The following is a 24,502-nucleotide window of genomic DNA, read 5'->3' as shown; positions in this document are numbered from 1 at the left end:
GTGGCAAGTGAGTGTATGCAACATTTTCATTTCCCCCTGTAGAAGAAGTAGTGCGTAACCCCAGCCTCTACTGTAGCGCCGTATAATGTGGTGAGCATTATATTTGGAAAACTTTTATAGATTTATATATTATATTTGGGAAACTTTTTTTTATTCATTGAAGGTGCGCCTTATAGCCCGGTGTGCCTTATATATGGGAAAATACACCATTCATTGGGGGTGCACCTTATATTCCAGCACCTTAGAGAAATAAGGAGAAACCGAATCGCGAGGGTAGCCATATTCCTGAGTCTGGCAAACCACATCATCTAAAAACGTCAAGGGCTGAGCTTCAAAAGGATTTAACACAGCTGAACATGGAACAGGAAGAGAGGGGTCAAATGCGGTATTTGAAACAGTAGTCCTAGCTGTAGAGACATTACGCACTAATAAAAAAACTGAAGGAATCGGTTGCACATTTTGGGTGAAGAGTGAGCAAATAGGCTGAGGGGGTTTAAGTATGTTGGAGCTGCTCATTGCACTTGTTTTTCTTGGCTTGGTAAGAACAATGTGTGATTTGCTTTAACATTGTCATGAAAAGTTGTTTTTATTTTATATTTCACAAAGTAGCAGTTAACAGTCAGTAAGTGAAGTGGACTGTTCCCCCTCCTCACAGAACCCCGCTGGGCCTCAGTGAACAGGGGGGTGTTGGTTTGTGATGAGTGCTGCAGTGTTCACAGAAGTCTGGGCAGACACAGCTCACAAGTCCGTCACCTGACGCACACGCCGTGGCCTCCTACACAGCTACAAGTAACTCTTTTTACAATATGTAATTTACATTTGTATTATTTGAGCCATATGTAGTTTGACAGAACACCCTGAGATTACTCGTTTTTTGTTTTGTTTTGTGTGGACCAATATGAATCAATGACTGCACCCGTATACGCAACATGTCAAAAGTTTGTGGATTGCAATTCAATATCATGAGAAAGGTTCCAAACCTTTTGCTAGCAGTGTGCATACAAATGTATTGCTTTTAGTCGGAATTTGAAAGTTACTACATTCTTTTGAATCACTGGAGCAAAAATTTCCGTGTTTGTTTTTCATTTCATCAAGATGGTTCAGATGTTGTACAGCAATGGCGCTAATTCAATTTGGGAGCATTCCCTTCTGGACCCGGCATCCGTGATGAGTGGAAAACGCAAGGCCAACCCCCAGGACAAATTGCAGTGAGTTGTTCTGATTTGAAACTTATTAACCTATTCCTTGCATCACGTTCACTGTTCCTTACTTGTCTCTCTGTAAACCGCTTTATTTCATGTGTTCCTCATAGCCCCAACAAGTCAGAATTCATCAAAGCCAAATATCAAATGTTGGCATTTGTCCACCGAATGCCTTGTCGAGAGGATGACAGTTCCACAGCCAAGGATCTGAGTAAGGTGAGGAGAAATACTGCTGCTGCTTACACGAAAACGCCAACATCTAATGAATTTTCTTCTTTATTCCAGCAACTTCATTCAAGTGTTCGCACTGGAAATCTTGAGACCTGTTTGCGGTTGCTTTCTCTGGGTGCCCAAGCAAACTTTTTTCACCCAGTAAGGTTCCCTGCTCTTAAGATTTAACCTACTGTAGGTTCTAAACAAGTCTTATATTGAGGCTTTTGCCTTTCCATTGATATCTGCAACTTGCTCAGTGAAACAAAAACGACATCAAAAGACCCCATTTTGAGTAATCACTCACTTTATTGTATCTAAATATGAACTCATTTAAATTCCTATTTTAGCTGAGTTTTCCTAAGTCTAACACATTTTCTGTTTTCAAGGAAAAGGGAAACACTCCCTTACATGTGGCAGCAAAGGCGGGACAAGTCTCTCAAGCTGAACTGCTAACTGTTTATGGCGCAGATCCCGGAGCCCCTGATAGCAACGGCAAAACTCCAATCGACTTTGCCAGGTTGGTCATGTCTTTATTACGCGCAAGCAAGTCAATGTTGATTCCAGGAGGGCAAGTATCACCATTGTGGGACCATTAACTCATTCACTGCCATTCCCGAATTTATTCGGGAATTGAAAAGCATGACCTGGAGCGCTATTCCCGAATTTGTTTACGCTTTGTTTTTACCTACTTGGGCCCCCTTAAAGCGCTGGCCATGGCCTTTGACAATGGTTTTTCCATCCACAACGGGCAGCATTTCCCTTTTTTCCATGTTAGAGCTTTGTTCCAGCTCCAGCTGTTGTTAAAGTGCTATATAAACAAATATGAATATATTGCATTGTATTTTGGACAGTTCCCCTCATTTGAAGCTCAAATAACTCCAGACCTATATAATTTAGTAATTAACTCTTTTTTTTCTGATGAAAGAAGAGAGTCTAAGGTTTCTTACTCTGCATTTAATGTATGTGTAGTCTAAAAATCAATAATCTGGGGTCCTGGAATTTGAGTGAAAATGACAGAAACCCTGGCACTGGAGTGGACACATTTTTGCACATCGTCTGGCAGTGAATGAGTTAATGGCTTTCTGATTCTGTTTCTGATTTTAATGCTTGTCATTTTAGGGAGGCGGGCCACCATGATCTTGCAGATAGACTGGTAGAAATTCAGTATGAGCTGACGGATCGGCTGGCCTTCTACCTGTGTGGGAGAAAACCAGGTGTTCTGCAATTTCTGTGAATCGCTATGATCGACGTAGAGTAATAAAAAATCTTTTTATTTTTTTTGGTGATGTTACACATGTCGCTCCATGCCGCTGCACGCAGTGGAGGTTGCCAGATGCAATTTGAATGCAAGCATTTTCCATTTTTGAACGTTAGATGCATGCGAATGTATACGTTTGTCATTGATTTTAAAATGTAGACATGATTGTGAAGAAGCCTTGAACACCAGCGAGTGATTTTTTTTTCAGGGTTGCTCACGAATACGGTAATCAAACTGAACTAAGAATATGCAGGAATCAAACAACGAAAGATACTTTTAGACATTCATGTTACTGACGATCAGAGAGAGCTGTCAAGCATGTAATGTACATGACTTTCCTACTTCTGAGTTTAATTACACAATGTTGTTCTTGTTCCTTTAAGATCATAAAACCGGGCAGCATTTCATCGTTCCTCAAATGGCTGACAGGTAAGACAGTAGATGATATATTTTCTTCTTGAGTGCTTTTAACTTTCCTTGAAACTGCAAAGTGTGGGCTTTTCATCAGCGAGGAGTTGTCTCGGCTTTGAAGTGGCTTGTTGAGACTTGCTGAAATATTGACCGTCTGCATCTTAGGAAGCACAGCACCTATGAATATGTCATACCAAACCCATTTGGCCTTTATTCTTGTCATAGAACCAGCGTAAATATGTCTTTATATAAATTATGTCGTTCATTTTTTTTCTTATGCATTCTGTTAATGGATTAGGAACATGTAAGTACGATCAAGTGGCATGCAGATGAATACTGGCCCTTTGGTTTCAGCAGCATTTTGATGAATATTATTTCCCTGTAGCAGTTTAGATCTATCGGAACTGGCCAAGGCAGCCAAAAAGAAGCTACAATCAGTAAGTGATGACACACTTGACAATATTTTCCATTTGGTCTCTTTCCACATTCAAAACCCAACATTGTTGTTACTCTTTTTGCAGCTGAGTAATCATTTATTTGAAGAGCTGGCCATGGATGTGTACGATGAGGTTGACAGGCGAGAGACTGATGCAGGTAACTGTTTCTGCACAGTCTGTTGTAGAAAAGTTAATATGCAGTAAAACTCAGAGCTACTTGGTTTACGGAAACACAATTTGATGTTTTTTACTGAGTACAAATTCTTACAATAATCAGACAAAATCACTCTGAAGTGATGGCAAAATAGACATTTATTTATTTGGAGCCGCGGGCATTAAGCCTGCCAAGTTTGTAGATTGTTCTCAAAATTGCTGTTGGTTTTGTGGTGTACATACAAATGAGCGAGGACACTCATGTTGGGGGAAATAAACCCACTATGTGTAATATCTTGCCTCACTTCATAACTGTGTCATACTCAATTTTATCATGAGGGGTTGGGGGGTTTCTGCGGTGACTTCTGCTCGGAACTATGTTTCTATTCACACTGATAATGGAAAAAAAACCACTGAATTGATTTGGTTTGTCACGCTCTCTTGAAGTGTGGCTCGCTACACAGAATCACAGTGCCCTCGTGACAGAGACAACTGTGGTTCCTTTCCTTCCTGTCAATCCAGAGTATTCATCCACAAGAAACCAGGCAAGTTAGCAACCCAAAATATTTTCTTTCCTACTTCCCATACTGACTGCAAAACCCTGAATTGTTTTTTTTTTTTTTTTTTGTCTGTCAGGGACGCCAGAAACTTGCTAGATTCAACGCGCACGAATTTGCAACTCTTGTTATTGACATCCTAAGTGATGCAAGGCGGCGACAGCAAGGAAATTCAGCAGCTAGCTCCAAAGGTATCGTATTTTCCGGTGTATAAAGCGCACCGGCGTATAAGGCGCACACTCAATGAATAGTGTATTTTCAAACCTTTTCCATATACAGTAAAGTCTCGTTATATCCATATCGGATATATCGATAGTCCCGGTTATATCGATACTATTTCTATGCACGCACGGAGAAAATTACATGCAAACAGGGTCGGATATATCGATAGTCCCGGTTATATCGATATTTTTTCGGACTCCCTTGAATATCGATATAACGAGACTTTACTGTACATTTAAAAGGCGCACCTTCAATGAATGAAAATGGTTTTCCAAATGTAATATATTTTAGTCCAGAATTAAAATAAAAAAACACATAAGGTGCTACATTCGAGGCTCGTGTTACGCACTACTTCTACGGGGGGGAAATGAAGTTGGTCAAATGATCAAAGCATCCTTTTCATCAGTGCATCAGGGACGTCAATGGTGGAATGTGGACGTCTGCTACATGCTAAATGTTGAAAACAAACATGATGCAAGGATGAGCAGAGCTTTTTTTTGTCTGACACAAAACTTTTAGCACACCTCATTGCAAATTGTGTCTTTAAATTCCAGATAATGTGGAACTCATCTTGAAGAACATGTCTGGAAGGCCATGCAGTGACAGCCAGGATATTGATCAGCCCGACTACGATAGCGTCGCATCCGATGAGGATACTGACCAAGAGCTTCCTTCAAGTAAAGGAGATAGAACCAAGGTGACGCATCTCTCCTGTCTCACGGTGAAACTATGAACATCAGCATAAGCTAATCTTGTGCACTATCCCAACAATGAAATCATATTCTGATCCCAACAGAGCCTGGACTCTGACCTCTCTGATGGCCCGATCACCATGCAGGAGTACCTTGACGTGAAAAACGCTCTGTCGGCCTCCGAGGCCAAAATTCAGCATCTCTTGAAAGCCAACAGCAACCTGAGCGATGAGCTGCGACTGATGCAGAAAAAGGTATCCGCTGGGCTCCAACAATAAGATCACTAACCTCATCAAGGGCCAGGACCGAGTCAGGGTGGGGATACGTGTGTCTGGGGGAGGGGGGGGGGCAACAGGCTGCCCCCCTGTTGTCATGTCATCAGGCTGTTGTGACACTCTTCCTCTCCACCCTCCCTCTCTTGTTGGCCAGCATGCTCACTTGTAGTCATCCGAAGAGGAGGAAGTCACTCCAGTTCATTTCACAATTGACACAAGTCTCCACGAATGTTGTCAATTTACTAACAGAAATGTTACAAAAATGCATGTTTGTTTGCTTGTTCTAATCCATTACATAGGCGATTAATGACTAACGTGATTTGTATGCGTGTGTGCCTTGCTTCATCACATTATGTGCTCTTCGTCATGTTTTTGAACATTTCGTTTTGTTTTCTGAATGGTTCATTGCAAATAGTCATTGTATCATTTTTTTTTGTAATTTCAGCAGCATGGCTCCATTTATTTATTTATTTTTTTCAAATGATCGATTTTTGGGCCCTTTATCTTAATTTTTCCACAGTAAAAAGAAATTCATTACTTTTTACTCTTTGGACAGGAAAGGTATTTTTTTTTCCCATGAATGTGATATAGGTCATCCTCATTTGTCTGGTAAATATCTAGTATAGTCTTCTGACAGCACAGTATTGTCGGAATCTCTACAAGGACTATTTCGATCCGGCAATCATGTACATGATAGTATTGTGGTCCTTATTTCATGAGATGAATTTATCCCCCCTCCCCCCATCTTCAACATGAATCCATATTCAGTCCGTTACAAATGTAATGCTGTGCTGCGGTATAAACGTCAACATCATCGCCAAGAAAGAACCTCTTTTTCCTCAAACTCCATTGCTGTTAACGCTTGATCTGTGACGGCGCCTCTTGATTCCACTTTTGCAATCATTCCTTTGCTTGCTCATCACTGGCTTTCTCCACATACCGTAAAGCTTTAAACAAAAGATAATCCTCCTTGTGACGTGAAGCAAATGACGCCTTGCTTTGCTGACAAGCACCTCTTAGTGTCTTGCTGACCGTCTCTTCCAGCTGCAATCTCTGCAAAGTGAGAACACCTCTCTTAGGCGGCACGTCACAGCCAATATCTATCAGATCCCCAGCACGTCAGACTATCCCGACCCCTCCGCTCCTTCGGCCCTGAAACGCCGGCAATCAGCTCGGGCAAGTCGGCCCATGAGTATGTACGAGACCGGCTCGGGCCTGAAGCCTTTTCTCCCTAAAGGGGAGAGTCCTTACCCAGAAGAGGCTATTCCCACCCTGCATCCTTTCCCACCTCATGTAAGTAGAAGCTGTTCCCTGCATCCCTTCGTTCTTTCCTCCTCACTGGCCCCATTTCTTTCTTCCATGTCTTCCATTTCTTTTTCTTTTCATTGTGGGCTTCTCTAAAATCAAATCACAATTGCATCCTCTCACACCTCATCTTGTCTGATTCTTATAAGGCAACAGGGCCATTACCGACATCCCAAATACATGTGTTGTTTGCTGGTGTGTCTATTGTGTTTTTGTTTTTTTTTATTAGACAGTAAATTATTTTGTACTTGCTTGCATTTAATTGTCAGTTTTGTACTGTCTTTTATGTTGATGAAGCATTAAAACAACCATACAAAGATTGTGTTTTTGTACTGCATGACAAACCCATCAGCTTTTCTTCCCGTTTGGTTCAAATGAACATGCTTTTGGAGTGATTTCAAATCTTTTAAAGCAACATGTGCACAGTAATACGGAAAAGCTCTGTGTTTTTATTATTCATTCAAACCTGCGGATATTTTTTCTCTCCATTAACTCATTCACTGCTATTCACAAATTTATTCTGGAATTGAAAACATGACATTGAGCGCCATTCGTGAATTTGTTGTTGTTGTTGGGTTTTTTTTCATGCTTGAGTGCCGATAAAGTGCTGGCTATGGCCTCTGGCAATGTTTTTTTTTCTTTTCCACAAGGGGGAGCATTTCCGTTCTTTCCATGTTAGCACTTTGTTCCAGCTTCAGCTGTTGTTAAAGCGCTATATAAACCAATATATATGTATTGCATTGTCTTTTGGACAGCCTCCCTCATTTCAAGCTCATATACTTCCAGACCCATATCATTTAGGAATTAACTCTTTTTTTTTCTGATGAAAGAAGAGAGTCTAAGGTGTCTTGCGTGGCATTGAATGTTTATGTACTGTCGTCCTAAAACTCAATATTCTGTGGGTCCTGGAATTCAAGTGACAATGACAAAAACCATGGCACTGGCACATTTTTGCACGTCTGGCAGTGAATGAGTTATTTTTTTAATTCGATTTACCGCAATACGTTTCTTTAAATTACACCTCAAATCAAGTTTTGAGTGCTGAATAACAAATAATGAACTGCTTTTTGGTTTTTATCATTTAACAAGATCCTTTGTTTCCCCAAAATGTGATTTGGACCACGTCTTTAGAAGGAAAAAGGCCCTTTTATGAACGCATCTTCATCCATCCTCTCATTTCCATCCATCCTGTCCTGGTCCAAGGATGAAAATAATCGAAAGGTTAAGTACTTCCTCATGCGGGGGCTTCCCTTGTGGGACGCAGCCAGTCAAATAGGTGCTTTCATCACGTTCCTTCTGCCTCACTCTTTTGTCAATCGCTCCTCCCTGCATGCCAATTTGCATGTGCATCTCATTAAATACCTGCCTTCATCAGCATCACTCACAATGGCCAAGGAGAAAAGTCATATGTTTATTTGGAGTTGTGAATACAGGAAATATGTCACAATATGTGACAAACTTTTAGAAAATGTGGCATTCACTCGCTTGCCACAAAATTCCTGTCGGGGAACACACACAATGTAACCCAATTTTGCATTTAACTCTTTCACTGCAACAGACGATGTGCAAAAAGGTGTGCACGCCAGTGCCAGGGTTTTTGTCATTGTCTCTTGAATTGCAGGACCCACAGAATATTGAGTTTTAGGACTACATAAACATTTAATGCAGCGTAAAAAAATTAGACTCTCTTCTTTCATCAGAAAAAAGACTAAATTCCTAAATGATATTGGTCTGGAGTTATATGAGCTTGAAATGAGAGTGGCTGTCCAAAATACAATGCAATACATACTTATTGGTTTATATAGCGCTTTAGCAACAGCGGAAGGGGGAACAACGTGCTAACATGTATAAAAGGCAAATGAAAACAATGTTATGGTACGTGAAATTGTCAACGGATTACCCGCGCACTGTAAACGAGTGTGAAAATCATCTTTTTGACTACTTTCAGAAAAAAAAAGGTTACAAAACTCCAATCGCCCTCCAATTTGAAGATAGAAGTAAGAAAAACAACTCACCAAATTACTTTGAGGCAAACAACTTGCTTGGGTTGTTGTTCTGGCATTGTCAATTACCGTATTTGCTGGTGTATAAGGTTTAAGTATAAATCACACCCTCAATGAATGGTGTGTTTTCAAAAAAATTCCATATATAAGGCACACCTTTTAATGAATGAAAGGTTTGCCAAATATATAAATCCATAATAGTTTTCCATACATAAGGCACACTACCTTATAAGGTGCTACAGTAGAGGCTGGGGTTACGCACTACTTCTTTAACAGGGGGGGGGGGGGGGGGTGGAGTCGGTGGCTGCTGACATTCGTTGCGACAACTGTTGTGGCTCAGTATGACTTCACATATTAGGTGCACTGACGTATAAGGCGCAGGGTCACCTTTTGAAGAAAATCAAGGCTTTGGGGTGCGCCTTATACACCAGAAAATACGGTAGATTTAAAAATGGCATCTTAATCCTTTCATGAATGCACCCGTTGAGCTGGAAAGAAGACTAAATGTCGGTCCACTGTCGTAAGCGCTGTCATTCCTGAATGGGTTAAATGACGTTTGGCCCCAAATAACACTCGTTGTCTTTTGTTTTGACAATATTTGACCAAATCCATGAAGACTGAAAAATATAAAATCACCACTTTGTTATACGATGAGTGATGAACACCAGTAACTATTTTTGTCACGGCCCTGCTGTCTCCAACAATGCAAAAACCACTTTGCGCAGTAAACCATCATATTCAGTCAGAATCTGGTGTGCAAGTGATGATCCAGGAGTTTGTGCCTTGCGTCTAACCCCATCTGGTGTCATTTCATACCACAGGCGTGATCCAGAGTCAGCGTTTTGTCATGCGTATGTATTCATACTACCAAGACGGGGGGAAATTGTGTCTCTATGGTTTCATCGTCTGTGCTCATTTTCCTGTTTGTGTTTTAAAGGACAACCGACACCATTTTTTGTTTCCTAACTGACATCAGAAAAACGTTTAATAGCATCTAAAATACCCAAAACATGCAGGCTGATATTTTTAGTCAAGTGAAAAACACCAATAAAAATAACTTCAAAATGACCTCAGAAAGTTTCAGTTTCAGAGGGTCCCGCCCCCTTGTTCGTGTTGTAACGCCAAGACAGAGTTGAGTTGGTGACGATGCCTATCGTGACGTCACGTCTGGAACGCCCCTGACCGAGAAAGTGACACACAATGCATTTTGCGGTACTTTGTTTGGTCTGAAAATTTGTTGATGGCGAAATTAGAAGGAAAACACATAAATAACGCGATGGTGAATCGTTGTGTGTTGCACCAAGACAACTATTTGATATTCGCTGACACAAATTCCCAGCAGACAAATCAGCCCATTTCCAACGGAGCTTTAGCGCCATCTTCTGCCTTTTTTGGGTCCGACATTCCCTCCCCTGATGCTTCAAAATGACACGGACTAACTTCTTTAATCAATTGCAAACATGTATGCTTTCCTCTTCAGAACTATTTGAATCATATTCACAACTGGATGAGTAACAAGAAAGCATCTTCTCCGAATCGGAAGCCATTTTTTTGATTCTCAAGCAAGGCAAGACGTCTTGGCGTGACTTCACAAACAAGGGGGCGGGACCTTCTGAAACTGGCCACTTCCGGTTTCAATTTGAAGTAGTTTTTGGACACTTTAAGTCATTTTTATTGGTGTTTTGCATTTGACTAAAAATATCATCCTGCGTGTTTCGGGTATTTTAGATGCTATAAAATGTTTTTCTGATGTCAGGAAACAAAAAAGTGGTGTCGGTTGTCCTTTAACCCTTCCATGTATCATTGTCCATGGAAGGGTACATGTTTTATCAAGCCATCTGGACTTTGTCATCCTGGTCGTGAGCTTACATGGCTAGAAAAAAAAGTTTAACAGTATCTCATCTCATGTAAACAATGCTGTCTCTATGATGAGGATTTCAGTCTTGTGGCAAAGTGCAAACCTCGTATTGCCACCTCCTCCCCTTCCAAATAATGGTTTTCCATTTGTGTCACCGATTGTAATTACTTCACGCAGACTAAACAATCTAACTACTAACGATAATCAGGAAAATGGATTTAAGATTGTGCACTCTTCCTTCTGAGCCTTATTCGCTAGCAATTAGCTTGTTTCTGCTCTACCTTTCCTTGATTTTGTGACTGTTGTGATTTGAGCACAATAACAACTGTAAACAATAATCTTTTTTTTTTTCTTAGTGGGGTGAGTATGTCGAATCAGTCACCGTGCGTTTTCACCACAGAGGTTTCTGGTTAATATTCTCAATGACGCGCGCCATCAATCGCTTCCTCTGTAGGCCTCCAAGTTAGAGAAGCAAAGCAGCATGCCCGAAAGCGACTATGACAATGCATTCATCGACTCTGAGCCGGATGATTCCGGGTAAGAACTGTGAGATGGTCAAATAGTTTTGCCTCTGTTAATAAGATATTGACTGCAAATGTGTTTTCCTGCCTCAGGATGTGCAGGAGAGGGAGGCTAAGGAACAGCGGGCGGCTTGTGGAGGGCAGTTCCATCCCCGAGCTGGATGACGCAGAGGTGGAATCGGACCCGACGCTTCCCAGCACAGAAGACGTCATCCGCAAAACCGAGCAGATCACCAAGAATATTCAAGAACTCCTGCGAGCGGCTCAGGATAACAAACACGAGAGGTCCGAAAGATCTGACATATTTTTCATAAGTTTCCACTCAACTTTATTTCAAACCTCTTGCATTTGTCGCGTTCCGTTTGTTGACTTCTTCACTCCTCTCCTCGCACTCGCCGTCCTCGGGCCTCGTGCCCGTGAGCAGACCGTGTGAGCGCGAAGGCGTGCGCCGCCTCAGGCACAGTTTGGGATGTTTCAGCACATTGATGACTTGGGCTGAGAAGCCCCCCGCCCCTCTTCATCCGCTCAGCCTGCGATCCCCCGAACTCTCATCCTGGTACTCTGGCCTCTGTCCCTGCCTCCCAGGCACAGTTTGATCTTCCTCTGCATCCGCTCTTTCTCCCCTCTCTCATCCACTAATGAACAATAATTCCTACCATCTGCCACTCAAAAGATTTGACGTTATTCACGTTCACTTTTCATCGGTTTGAGTTTGTTTGTTTTTTTTGGGCTGTTTTTTGCTTGATCTGATTATCTCTAACATAACGTCTGTCTTCCGCTTAGAGTGCTGTGAACACGAATTTCTCCTCCTTCCCGATTGCTGCGTTATTTGCATATTTATCACACACAAAGCTTTCAGTTCAACAAATTTTAATCTCGTACAGAGACAACCCAACAAATTTCAGACAATCCTCAAACGTCACGTTAAATGGAGTTCAATTTGGATCTGATACTTTGCATTTTTCCGAAGCAGAATAAAAAGTCACCTTGATAGTATCCAAGCTTGCAGTTGGGCGTCCTGCTACCAACTGGCAACAATTTGTGTCCATCTGCTGTGGGATTTGAACCATTCTGCTCTGGTTCCAAAGGTGAAAAAAATCCTTGGAGACTGAGCTATTAGCCGAAAACTTTTGCATGGAAAACCTATTTGACATGCTTGATTTGCTTTTGCAGGCCGAATAAAATGATGTGGTGGGCCAGATTTGGCCCCCGGGCCCTGCCTTTGACATTTGTGCTCTAGAATATATGTGCTTTACTTTTTGAACAATGAAAACACATTTTCCCCGATATAGCAATTTGTTGAGATGCACAGCTCAGATTGCAATGAAACTCACAAATGACAAATGTTATCAATTTTGTTTTGAAGGGGAATATGTTGGAAACGGGCTTTTATGTAATTCTAAAATCTGCGCCGTGTTGTCAGAGCTGTTGAGCATGGATTTCATGCTGTCACTTGAGGCTTTTGTATAATTGAGCATTTTGATCTCCCGCAGCTTCATACCCTGCTCAGAAAGAATACATGTGGCTGTGACAGAAATGGCTGCACTGTTTCCAAAGGTAAGAAAACTGTTCAATCTGAGGACAAACTCACTTTCCTTCAAGAATGAGAATGCATGATGCTTTCACGATAGAAATGAAAAAAACGAGAAAACAATGACATGTGCCACCTTGGTGCACGTTTTCACTTGCCTCCATAGAGGCCGCGCTCCGAAACTGTGAGAAGCTCTCTGCGCTTGTTGACGTCCAGTGCGTGCAGGCTTCAGAGCGAATGCAGAAAGGCAGTGCCACCGGAAGGCTGCCCCGGACCGGACATGCAGCTCGTCACCCAGCAGGTCATCCAATGTGCTTATGATATTGCCAAGGCGGCCAAGCAGCTTGTCACCATCACCACTAAGGAGAACATCAACTGACAGGGGTGCCACCAACCTTTGCTTTATAATTTCTTACCTCTGCTTTTGTTTTCATCTTTGTGGTATATGCATGCCTTCTTTCATTTATTTAAATTCTTTTTTTTTATCAATTTGGTACATATGGGACTGTTTACCATCTCTAAGCTTTACAAATACTGTAGCTGGATCAGCACAATTTAACTTACGGTTGAAATAACTCTTTAAGTCCTCTTGAGACAACAGGATGAAGCACAGTACTCGGAAATCCACCCAAGACCGCATTATACTGTAAATTGTCCTTTATTAACTCATTCACCGCCAGACAATGTGCACAAATGTGACCACTCCAGTACCAGGGTTTTTGTCATTGTCACTCGAATTCCAGGACCCACAGAATATTGAGTTTTAGGACTACATGAACAATCAATGCAGCGTAAGAAACCTTACTCTTTTCTTTCATCAGAAAAAAAGAGTTAATTCATAAGTCTGAAGTTATCATAGCTTTAAAGGACAACCGACGTCATTTTTTTTTCTTCAGAAAAACGTTTTATAGCATCTAAAATACCCAAAACACGCAGTATGATATTTTTAGTCAATTGCAAAACACCAATAAAAATGACTTAAAGTGTACAAAATCTGCAAAAAATTGAGCTGCGAATTGGGCATTTTCAGAAAGTGCCGCTCCCAGTTTGTGACGTCACGCCAAGCCGTCTTGCATTGGTAGTGAATCAAAACAATGGCTCCAGATTCAGAGAATATGCTTTCTAGTTACACATCCAGTGATGAATATGATGGTGGAATCTTTGTAAAATACGCTCAGTAGAAGTCATTTGAAGACATTTCACAAATTATGGACACAACTTGTCTGGAGACGTCGGTTGTCCTTTAAATGGGGGCGGCTGTACAAAATACAATACGTATTGGCTTATATAGTGCGGCCCGGTAGTCGAGTGGTTAGCACACCGGCTTCACAGTGCAGAGGTCGCCGGTTCGCGTCCCGGTCCGGCCTCCCTGTGTGGAGTTTGCATGTTCTCCCCGGACCCACGTGGGTTTTCTCCGGGTCCTCCGGTTTCCTCCCACACTCCAAAAACATGCATGGCAGGCAGATTGACCACTCCAAATTGTCCCTAGGTGTGAGTGTGAGAGTGACTGTTGTACGTCTTTGTGTGCCCTGCGATTGGCTGGTAACCAATTCAGGGTGTCCCCCGCCTCATGCCCGAAGACAGCTGAGATAGGCTCCAGCACCCCCCGCGACCCTAATGAGGAATAAGCGGTACGGAAAATGAGATGAGATGAGAATGAGTGCTTAAACAACAGTTGAAGCTGGAACAAAGCACTAACATGGAAACAATGAAAATGCTGCCCTTGGTGGAAAAGAAAAAACATCGCCAGAGGTCATGGCCAGGGCTTTATTGGCACCTAAGCATGAAAAAACAAAACCTCAACAAATTCGGGAATGGCGCTCTACGTCATCTTTTCAATTCCCGAATAAATTCGTGAATGGCAGTGAATGAGTTAAGAATATTTGCATACACAAATGCATATTTTCGACTTGTGTCAGATTTACTGCACACCTTTTAGGTCTGCTGCCTGGATTCTCCCATTGGCCGATAAATAGGGCTGCTGAGAAAATAAGTGATATATTTTAGAAATAGGGTGTCCAATTTTTTTTTTTGCCACGGGCCACATTGTACGGTTTCCTCTCGGGAGCCGTCATGAATTTAGGGAAGCCAGTAGAATGTTTAATCCCCCCACATATTACATTAGAATGCACAACAAATTAATTAATAACTAAAATACACTGTAAGAAAATAATCTTTTAAATTAATAACTAGTTTTAAAATTTGAAATAAAAAATGACTATAATTGTAGTGTAGTTTACACGGGACAATTTGAAATTTTGCTTCACGCTTTAGCAACCATCATGGCACTTGATGTGCTTGATTTGCTTTCGCGGGCCGAATAAAATGATGTAGCGCACCAGATTTTCCCCCCGGGCCTCAACTTTGATACCAGTGTTCTAGACTATCAAATTAAATGCTGTATGAGCATAACTGCACGACCTAGATTACTGATGAACCACCGTGTAGTGCCATCCCTGCGATGATTAGTATAAATTGCGGATCTATGACACAATTTTCCAATTTCACAACACGTAAATTACAGTGACCCTCATAATTCACCAAATTGTGCCTCTGGTGGTTGCGCAAACATTTTCAAGAAACACGTCGGAGGTGTGTAAGAAGTGTGGATGGGAAAATATGCACACCCAAAAAGTGTGCACCAGACTTATAAACAAATAAAAATAAATAAGCGCAAAAGGAACAATCTGCCCTTGATTGCGCAAACGTTGGGATCATGTTTTTGTTGCTTTCGTTCAGTTGTAATTTACACATAGTTGTGTAGCTTTGCAGTGCAAAATGTTGTGGAGTGGAAAACCTGTCCCCGATTTAGCCTTCTGTGTCGCCAGTTATCCGTGCATCTGCCGCATTCGACAAATCTGGGAATACATTCGACGCTCATGTGGTCCACCAGGTGACGAGATAAGAAGAAAAAAAAATTCTTGGCACTATGATGCAGTCTGTGTGCCATTCCAATGTTGGAATCCATGTGTGTTGTTCTCTGATCTGTGTTGTGTAACCTCATCAGATTGAGCTGTATATGTCATGTTTCCTGATTGTTTAGCACAAGTTCATGTTACCGAATGGAGTGAGTGCAGGGAATTACTGTACTGTACTGATTTTTTTTAAATAAACGTAATTTATTTAAAATGCACATCCAAATGTGTTTGTTTCATAGATTACATTGAATTAATGGAAGAATGTATTAATTAAAATTTATTCTACACATGGTTAGCCCGCTGACTTCACAGTGCAGAGGTCGTGAGTTCGAATCCCGCTCTGGCCTTCCTGTGTGGAGTCTGCATGTTCTCCCCGGGCCCGCGTGGGTTTCCTCTGGCTCCTCCGGTTTCCTCCCACATTCCCAAAAATGTGCACGGGAGGCTGATTGAACACCCAAAATTGTCACTAGGTGTGAGTGTGAGTGCGGATGGTTGTTTGTCTCTGTGTGCCCAGCAATTGGCTGGCAACCAGTTCAGGGTGTCCCCCGCCTAGTGCCTGAGGACGGCTGGGATAGGCTCCAGCATCCCCCGCGACACTAATGAGGAATAAGCAGTCTGAAAAATGGATGGATGGAATTCTACATGTTTAAAGTACAAAATATACTCTTGAACACGCTGATGTGACAAAGATTTTCATCAGGCAATAAAAATAGAATAAATAATGTTTTGATGTTGCTCATGTCCACACTACTCGGGGCTTACTGAATATCTGAAACAGAGAAAACGAAAGTTGAATTAGTCTTTGTATTTAAGAGTTGAAAGCTTCCATCTGAGAATGTTCACTCACTGTTGATCTTACCCTTGGCTGGAATGCGTTATTGATTATCCTCTGCTTTATCGCCTCCTCATGGATGAGCTGAGCATTCATCTGCTCCTGAAGCTCTTCCATCCTGCATTGCTCCTTCCATTGTTCTTGGAGCTGCTGCTCTTCCTGTAGGATGCCACAACCACGTTACATCGGCAAATAATGTAAAGGCGTTCTCTTGGTTCAATGGCCTGATCAGTTCTAACTATTCTAATGGGATCCAAAACCCGAGCGCCTATCTCTTGCACCTGCTCTTTTTGACGGCGCTGCTCTTCTTCCCTCTCTTGGCGTCTGCGCTCTTTCGCCAGTTCAAGCTCCTGTAGAAGTTCTTCTCGCCTCCTCAGGGACTCTAATTGCGCCTCGCGATTCTTCCGCATTTTCAGCTCCAGCTGCTGCCGTCTTCCCACGAGCACCTTTTACAAGGCAAACACAAGAATGTGACCATTGAGCCTTTTGTGACTCGTGTAATATTTTGAAATGGCTCTACGATATTGTGACATCAAATTTTCTTGGTAAGAACCAAACGCACCTCATGCATGAGTAGTTCTCTGGCTTTCCTCTCTCGTTCCCATGTTGCTTCTCGTTTCTCCCAAAGGCGCTGCGCTTCATCCCTGGATTGAAAAGCACGTTAAAATGTGCAAGCAAAGGCAGATACGTTTGGAATCACTCACTTATTCCCCACTACCTAATTACCATACAGCAAACAACCACATTCCCACATTTTGGCAAACCAATATATTTTTTTATCAGAATCAGAAAGATTTCAATAGTCACACAATGGTTAAATTTGCGATTTAGCGTCCTAATATTTGTAATTAGGTGTGCTTTTTACCTTGTAGAAAATCCACGGTGAATGCTTAGCATTGCTCTTTGAAGTATTTTTTTTTTCATATTAATTCAATTCATATTAACTCAATCACTGCCATTCTCGAATTTGTTCGGGTTTTGGTTTTGCTTGCTGGGGTGCTGATAAAGCGCTGGCAAGAACTCTGGCAATGTATTTTTCCCTTTCACAAGGGGCAGTGTTTCCCTTTTTTCCATATTAGCACTTGTTCTATATAAACCGATATATATATATATATATATATATATGTGTGTGTGTGTGTGTGTGTGTGTGTGTGTGTGTGTGTGTGTGTGTGTGTGTGTGTATCATTTCAAACTCGTATAACTCCAGACCCATATAATTTAGGAATTATCTCTTATTTTCCGAAAGAAGAGACTCTGGGGTTTCTTACGCAGTATTGAATGTTTATGTAGTTCTAAAACTCAATATTGTGTGGGTCCTGGAATTTGAGTGACAATGACAAAAACCCTGGCACTGGAGTGGACACATTTTTGCACATTATCTGGCAGTGAATGAGTTAAAAACACACACAGTAAATATGCCCATTCAACACCAGCTGGTGGATATCCAGGTTAAGTATTGATGAAATACGTCGTGACATTACATCACTTTAAGATGTTCATTTCAAAAACCTATGCATACAAATCATGTTGTACATCTTTGTTGATCAACTAAAAAAAGGCAACATGACATTAATTTGTCTCTAGCCGAAAAATTAAATACCGTAAATTCCGGCGTATAAGGCGCACCCAAAAGTCGTGATTTTCTTCAAAAGATGCGCCTTATATGTGCCAGGTGCCAGGCCTCTGCTGATAGGTCCCTGTTCTAAGGTTGGGGGGAAGTAGTGGACTACTTCCTGAAACTAATGTAATTACTACTTTTGTTCTGTCTGATTACCTCTCATGTTCTACGCCTGGCTCTAATTGCCCCATTAGCCCTGGTATCACCACTAAAATTTGACAGTACATCTTGACAGTACATGTTGAAACAGACTGCTATTGATAATGGCCAAGACCAATGAACCAATACTTACTGTACAATAAGTACTGTATTTTACGGTGTATAAGGCGCACCCAAAATACTTCCTTTTCTTCAAAAGGTGACCCTGCGCCTTATACACAGGTCTACCTTATGTGAAATATTGAGCCACAACAGGTCTTGCAATCACCGTCGGCAGCCACTGACTCCATTTCCCCCTGTAGATGAAGTCGTGCGCAACCCCAGCCTCGACTGTAGCACCTTATAATGTGGTGTGCCTTATATTTGGAGAACTTTCATATATTTATATATGATATTTGGTGTGTGTTTATTGAAGGTGTGCCTTATAGTCAGGTGCGCCTTATCTATGGAATAAGTTTGAAAATACAAAATTCATTGGGGGGGTGTGCCTTATACTCCGGTGCACCTTATGCACCGGAAAATACGGTACCCCAGGAACAGAAAATCCCTTTTTTCCTCTGTCAGCAAAATACATCATGGCATGTATTTGATGTTTCTAAAGATAATTGTTGCTCACTGCTTTCGTTGCATTGTTGCAGACAATGACGTCACTACGCACTCAAATAAGCACTACAAATGGGCAGCAACTGGTGACTAAATAGTGAAGAGTAATTTCCAAACACAAACTCCACAGTGAAATCTGTTGCTCACCTGTGGAGGAAGTCCACCTCGGCCTCACGCTCTCTCTCAAGCTCAAGCTGCTCTTCAATCACACGATTCATCCAGGCGGCATCAGCGAAGACCCTTTCTCTTCGTGGCCCGCCCTTGCTAACCTTCTCTGGCTCTCCTTTAAGAAAAGCTGCCAGGATTTTATGGTCAGACTCCTGGAGGGTACAAAGACAGACACACAGACACTTTTCAAGTCATACATCAGATAAACCTTTCTTGTTTGCATGACCATTGCAGCTTTCACCGGTGTTGTGCACAGTGGTCCAAACCAGATCTTCAAGTATGACAAAAATGCTATTTCTGTATAACATGCGTCCTATGTTCCCCAATGCATGAATAAAACATCTACTATTCAACAACGAAAAAAATTGACAACCAGTGCGATGCTATAGTCTGATTAGCATCTGTAGCAGAGAATCTTTATTAGATTAGATTAGCCTTTATTAGTCTCACAGTGGAGTTATTAACATTTCACAGCAGCAAAGTTATGAAAGGAAGAGGAAAGAAAGGAAAAGAAGAAGTAGAAAAACAAACTACAGGAGCTGCTGTAAAGGCAGCCACTCTCATTGCACCATCTTGATCTTTGTCCTTTCTCATTGGGATCAGTACACAATAAAATTCCCCAAAAAACATTTATGTGCAAATTAGGATGTTGAATAAGGTCTGAGAAATATTTCTTCTTAAAGGACAACGACGCCATTTTTTTGTTTCCTAACTGACATCAGAAAAACGTTTTATGGCATTTAAAATACTCAAAACACGCAGGGTGATATTGAGTCAAATGAAAAACACCAATAAAAATGACAGTGTCCCAAAACTACTTCAAAATGACCTCAGAAAGTTTCAGTTTCAGAAGGTCCCGCCCCCTTGTTCGTGATGTCACACCAGGACGTCTTGCCTTGCTCTAGAATCTAGAAGATGCTTTCTTGTTACTCATCCAGTTATAAATATGATTCAAATAGTTCTGAAGAGGAAAGCATACATGTTTGCAATCGATTAAAGAAGTCCATCCGTGTCATTTTGAGGCGTCTGGACTGCAATGTAGTGTCCCAGAAAATGCACAAGATGGCGCCCAAGCTCCGTTGGAACTGGGCTGATTTGTCTCCTGCGAATGTGTGTTAGCTAGTATCAAATAGTAGTCTTGGTGCAATACACATCGATTCACCATCACATTATTTCAGTGTTTTCCTTCTAATTTCGCCATCAACAAGAAGTTTTCAGACCAAACAAAGTACCCAAAATGTATTGTGTGTCACTTTCTTGGTCAGGGGTGTTCCAGACATGACGTCACGTCAGGCATCGGCATCAACTCGAAAACCTGACTTCCTGAATATTCAGCGCGAGTCTTAAAATGTAAAATATAGCTATATACGGTGGAATCTTTGTAAAATACGCTCAGTAGATGTCATTTGAAGTGATTTTACAAATTATGGACACAACTTGTCCGTAGGTGTCGGTTGTCCTTTAAAGGACAACTGACACCACTTTTTTTGTTTCCTAACTGACATCAGAAAAAACGTTTTATAGCATCTAAAATACCCAAAACATTCAGAATGATATTTTTTGTCAAATGCAAAACACCAATAAAAATGACTCAAAGTGTCTACTTCTAATTGAACCCGGAAGTGGCCAGTTTCAGAAAGTCCCGCCCCCTTGTTCCGTCGTGTCACGCCAAGATGTCTTGCCTTGCTCGAGAATCAAAACAATGGATTCAGATTCGGTCGGAGAAGATGCTTTCTTGTTACTCATCCAGTTATGAATATGATTCAAATAGTTCTGAAGAGGAAAGCATACATGTTTGTAATTGATTAAAGAATTTATTCCGTGTCATTTGAGGCATGGGGGGGGGGGTGTCGCACCCAAAAAAGGCAGAAGATGGCGACAAAGCTCCGTGGAAATGGGCTCAAAAATGTTGTCACAACACACAAGGATTCAGCATCGCGTTATTTATGTGTTTTCATTCTAATTTCGCCATCAACACGGATCAACACGAAGTTTTCAGACCAAACAAGTACAGCAAAATGCATTGACGTGATGAAAGGACTGCTACAGTGCGTCCTTTGTCGGTCAGGGGCGTTCCTTCCGTGACGTGACGTCAGGACTCGTGACAAACTCAAAAACAAGACTTCCTGAATATTCAGCGCGAGTCTTAAAACGTAAAATATAGCCATATGCGGTGGAATCTTATTAAAATACGCTCAGTAGAAGTCATTTGAAGCCATTTTACAAATTATGGACACAACTTGTCCGGAGGCATCGGTTGACCTTTAAGTGACAATTTCAAGACTCACCAGCTCTTCCTGCACCTGCTGGGCTCGCCTCTTAAGCTGAGCTCGATATTGTCGGACCAGGAAATGCCTAATTGAAGAAATATTCAAAATCTGCCACTAGCCTGAATGTCAATGTAGCAAAAGAACATTTCCTTACTGCATTTCAGCCTTCTTGCGCCTTTCCTCAAATTTTCTCCTCTCGACCTCCATCTTGTCCAACTCCCACAACTTGACCTGAAAACCTTCTTCTTCCTTCTTTAAACAAGTTGCCTTGGCCAAGAAAAGACATGATTTCAACTTCAATTGTACCATTTTTTCCCTTCTATCTACTTTTGTTAATTTTACAGTACCTCTTCTTCCATCGATCTCAGTTGTTCCATTTTTTGCTGAAGTTTCTGTGTTTCCTCACGCTCTTCACTTTTAGCATTTTGGTCGGCCCGTTTGATCTTCTCAAGGTCTTCTCTTCGGGTCCTCTCGCATTCGTTTTGGAAGCGGCACATTTCTTGCGCCTCCACTTCTTGCTGCACGTTTGATAAAATAAATCAATCAATCAAATAATATTAGGAGCATGTAGAGGAGAAACCGAGCTCACTAATGACAATAAAAATAATGTAAAGACAAGTTTTACTGGATTTCTACCTGCTTCTTTTCAGATATTGGTAGTTGGAAGGGGTTGATAATCTGATGTTGCAGTGAGGACGTCTCAGCCTATGAACAAATTAAAAGTGGAGGAGAACTTCAGGGTTAATTGAGTTTATCATTTACCAAAGAAAGACACCATTCTTTATTATAGCCATAGGCAAAATCCTTGTCGGCTACCTGTTCCAATTCAAGATTGCTTCTTTTACGGTGCTCCTTGAGTAGTTTCTGTGCTAGCTAAGGGTACAAAATAATTATAATAAGCATCAAACATAGGCAGAAAAGAAATATGCTTCTAACAATTAACTTTATCTACCTTCATTCTCCTCTCATCTCTTAAAGGCTGCGCATCTGCTTTTTTCACCATGACACCTTGATGAGGTACCACAAGATCAAGCTCTGCATCCAGTTGCTTTTGCTCCTCTTCAAGCATCTGCTTGAGTCGCATCCTGCGGTGTTCCAGACTGTTTGTTTTGTCATCCTCCATCTTCTGTTTACAATATGCGGCCATGCTGACAAAGCACAGACATACATTTTTGCCTCAGACTTTCATGCCTGCAAAACGTGGATATGATGCACTGTTTTGAAATAGTCCAACTAACCTAAGCCAAAAGCTGACAAACACACCCCGGACCATCGCTCGCCAATCGCAGTGTACATATCATCTTGATAATCATGTCAACATTTTTTTTCCCTAACGTACATGTTTTTGCGATGTTGGGAGGAAGCAGGAATACCTCGAAAAAAACACCAGTGACAAACCCCTGATTTAATAGTTAATCAATCGGTATCTTTGCTCCTCCCAAATCTTTTTTCTCAATCATGTCAATGTATTTTGGAAATTCTCCGCTTACTTGCTGGAAGTGTTGGATTTAAGTGCAATTGCGCCTACGGGCTGGGCGGGGCTTCTCTCTCGCTGACTTTTTTTATGTTTGTAAAAATGTATACTAAAACAATGTGTGGATACTAAACAAAGGAAAACTTGTTATAAAAAGAATGCAATTCTTTGTTTATTTTTCTAATGTATTTATGTAGATTTATTATATTTTTGTGTTCTTGACTCTCTTAAAATGCTGCGCTTCTTATGGTGCTGTGGTTTATGGCACATCTGGCCATCTAAATGATGAACGACCTTAAATTTTCGTTCAAACTCTTAAAGTACTCCGTCGATGATAGAAAATAGTTGGCTAATGTAACCTCCACAAAAATATCTCATATCATTTTCCGTACCACTTATTCCTCATTAGGGTCGCGGGGGTTGCTGGAGCCTATCTCAGCTGTCTTCGGGCACGAGGCGGGGGACACCCTGAATTGGTTGCCAGCCAATCGCAGGGCACACAAAGACGTACAACAGTCACTCTCACACCTAGGGACAATTTGGAGTGGTCAATCTGCCTGCCATGCATGTTTTTGGAGTGTGGGAGGAAACCGGAGGACCCGGAGAAAACCCACACGGGTCCGTGGAGAACATGCAAACTCCACACAGGGAGGCCGGACCGGGACGCGAACCGGCGACCTCTGCACTGTGAAGCCAGTGTGCTAACCACTCGACTACCGGGCCGCCCTCCACAAAACTATAAAATATGGAAATATTTATAGAGTCTTGTCCTCACAAATGACGTGACATATTGGGTTTTCTTCAGGCTCGTGTCTGCAAATCAAGTTGATTGGTCAGGCTCAGGTCAGGCTTTGATACCTGCGGGTTGGATTTTTTTGGGCCCGATCTTCCCTCTACCTTCAAGCTAACAAAAACTGGACTCACTATTATTATCATCAATACCTGAGGCGGTATGAAGGCTGACACCAAGTTTTGTATAGATCAGCCCTGAAAACGACTATGGCAAAAAAAACATGCCTTTTCAAAAAATAATAATAATAATAATAATAATAATAATAATAATAATAATAATAATAATAATGCCAAATACATGAGAGACACAAGCGAACAGTTTTAAATTGGTGGTTGGGTTCTGTGAGAAGTGGATGACTCCTGCATAAACATTTCAAACGATGCAAATGCAAGTAATGACAGTTGTTGTGTGTTGTTTACCTCTGTTCAAACGAGTGCCGGGAGGTCCACTCGGAGTGAAAATGGGTTCGGACACTCTGGTCCCTAAAATACTTGGCATTTAGGGCCAACTGATCCCGCCTCCGACATTGTTGCTCCCTCTTCCAGGCCAGCTGCATGCCAAGCGCCCTTTGCCGATAGGGCATATATGTGGACAGGGTCGGCAAAGCCATGACTCTGCAAAAGACACACTGTCTTAACGACAATTAGGCAAACCCTTTCCATACTCCATGTATGTGACGTAGCTTCTGTTCTACTTGCAAACGCATCCAACAGACAACCGTTAGCACACCACATAACAAAATATACTGACTAAATATTTTCCCAAACATTTGTGTGTAAAAAAGTCAGGTTATATATATTTTCGTACGATTTCACTTTCAGCAGAGTTCGGCATTAAAACGTAAGGACATTCAAAACGGGCATTATACCAGTATTCTGTGCTTACCGCCGTTAGATCGGAGTTTCAGTTCCTGGTTACTGTCTCCTAGGCTGGTACGGATAGTCGGAGCTACCAAATAAGTGTAAATCAACAATCGTCTAATCGGGTTTAGGAATCAGAAATGTGTTAAATTGAAAAAAGAACAAACGT

At 41.6% G+C, this 24,502-nt stretch overlaps 2 protein-coding genes across 12 annotated transcripts in view; one reads left to right on the top strand and one right to left on the bottom strand.

Annotated features, from left to right (window-relative positions):
* git2a (G protein-coupled receptor kinase interacting ArfGAP 2a) overlaps positions 1 to 18,937 on the top strand; it is a 24,737-nt gene extending 5,800 nt beyond the window's left edge. Inside the window, exons 2-22 of one of the 10 annotated variants that reach the window (XM_088994341.1) lie at positions 656 to 789; positions 1,096 to 1,208; positions 1,313 to 1,418; positions 1,488 to 1,574; positions 1,802 to 1,932; positions 2,535 to 2,629; positions 3,057 to 3,102; positions 3,470 to 3,521; positions 3,606 to 3,678; positions 4,122 to 4,219; positions 4,311 to 4,422; positions 5,008 to 5,174; positions 5,250 to 5,399; positions 6,465 to 6,713; positions 7,857 to 7,946; positions 11,041 to 11,123; positions 11,201 to 11,392; positions 11,532 to 11,663; positions 12,601 to 12,664; positions 12,805 to 13,022; positions 18,804 to 18,937. In XM_088994341.1, the coding sequence (XP_088850467.1) occupies positions 656 to 789; positions 1,096 to 1,208; positions 1,313 to 1,418; positions 1,488 to 1,574; positions 1,802 to 1,932; positions 2,535 to 2,629; positions 3,057 to 3,102; positions 3,470 to 3,521; positions 3,606 to 3,678; positions 4,122 to 4,219; positions 4,311 to 4,422; positions 5,008 to 5,174; positions 5,250 to 5,399; positions 6,465 to 6,713; positions 7,857 to 7,946; positions 11,041 to 11,123; positions 11,201 to 11,392; positions 11,532 to 11,663; positions 12,601 to 12,664; positions 12,805 to 13,017 (2,387 nt within the window). In that variant the 3' untranslated portion in view covers positions 13,018 to 13,022; positions 18,804 to 18,937. Of the gene's footprint in view, positions 1 to 655; positions 790 to 1,095; positions 1,209 to 1,312; positions 1,419 to 1,487; positions 1,575 to 1,801; positions 1,933 to 2,534; positions 2,630 to 3,056; positions 3,103 to 3,469; positions 3,522 to 3,605; positions 3,679 to 4,121; positions 4,220 to 4,310; positions 4,423 to 5,007; positions 5,175 to 5,249; positions 5,400 to 6,464; positions 6,714 to 7,856; positions 7,947 to 11,040; positions 11,124 to 11,200; positions 11,393 to 11,531; positions 11,664 to 12,600; positions 12,665 to 12,804; positions 15,772 to 18,803 lie in introns of those variants that run through there. The other 9 variants (XM_088994342.1, XM_088994343.1, XM_088994340.1 and 6 more) reach the window with 9 other exon arrangements.
* Positions 15,916 to 24,502, bottom strand: tchp (trichoplein, keratin filament binding). 2 transcript variants are annotated; one of them, XM_088994351.1, is made up of 13 exons: positions 24,359 to 24,502; positions 23,893 to 24,087; positions 22,159 to 22,354; positions 22,023 to 22,079; positions 21,843 to 21,911; positions 21,554 to 21,724; positions 21,361 to 21,473; positions 21,225 to 21,291; positions 18,916 to 19,088; positions 16,951 to 17,032; positions 16,670 to 16,834; positions 16,416 to 16,547; positions 15,916 to 16,325 (listed from the first exon to the last, which is right to left on the bottom strand). In XM_088994351.1, the coding sequence occupies exons 2-13, from the start codon at positions 24,081 to 24,083 to the stop codon at positions 16,293 to 16,295; spliced, it is 1,449 nt and encodes a 482-aa protein (XP_088850477.1). In that variant the 5' UTR covers positions 24,084 to 24,087; positions 24,359 to 24,502; the 3' UTR covers positions 15,916 to 16,292. The 2 variants fall into 2 exon arrangements, with proteins under 2 accessions (XP_088850477.1, XP_088850478.1); XM_088994352.1 differs by lacking the exon at positions 24,359 to 24,502 and adding an exon at positions 24,281 to 24,344.

Source organism: Hippocampus bargibanti, linkage group LG04 (assembly GCF_051943395.1).
Source record: "Hippocampus bargibanti isolate YZ-2025 linkage group LG04, ASM5194339v1, whole genome shotgun sequence".
Classification (NCBI taxonomy): Eukaryota; Metazoa; Chordata; class Actinopteri; order Syngnathiformes; family Syngnathidae; genus Hippocampus; species Hippocampus bargibanti.
The sequence above is the reverse complement of the archived record's forward strand: the minus strand, read 5'-3'. Positions and strand labels throughout refer to the sequence as shown.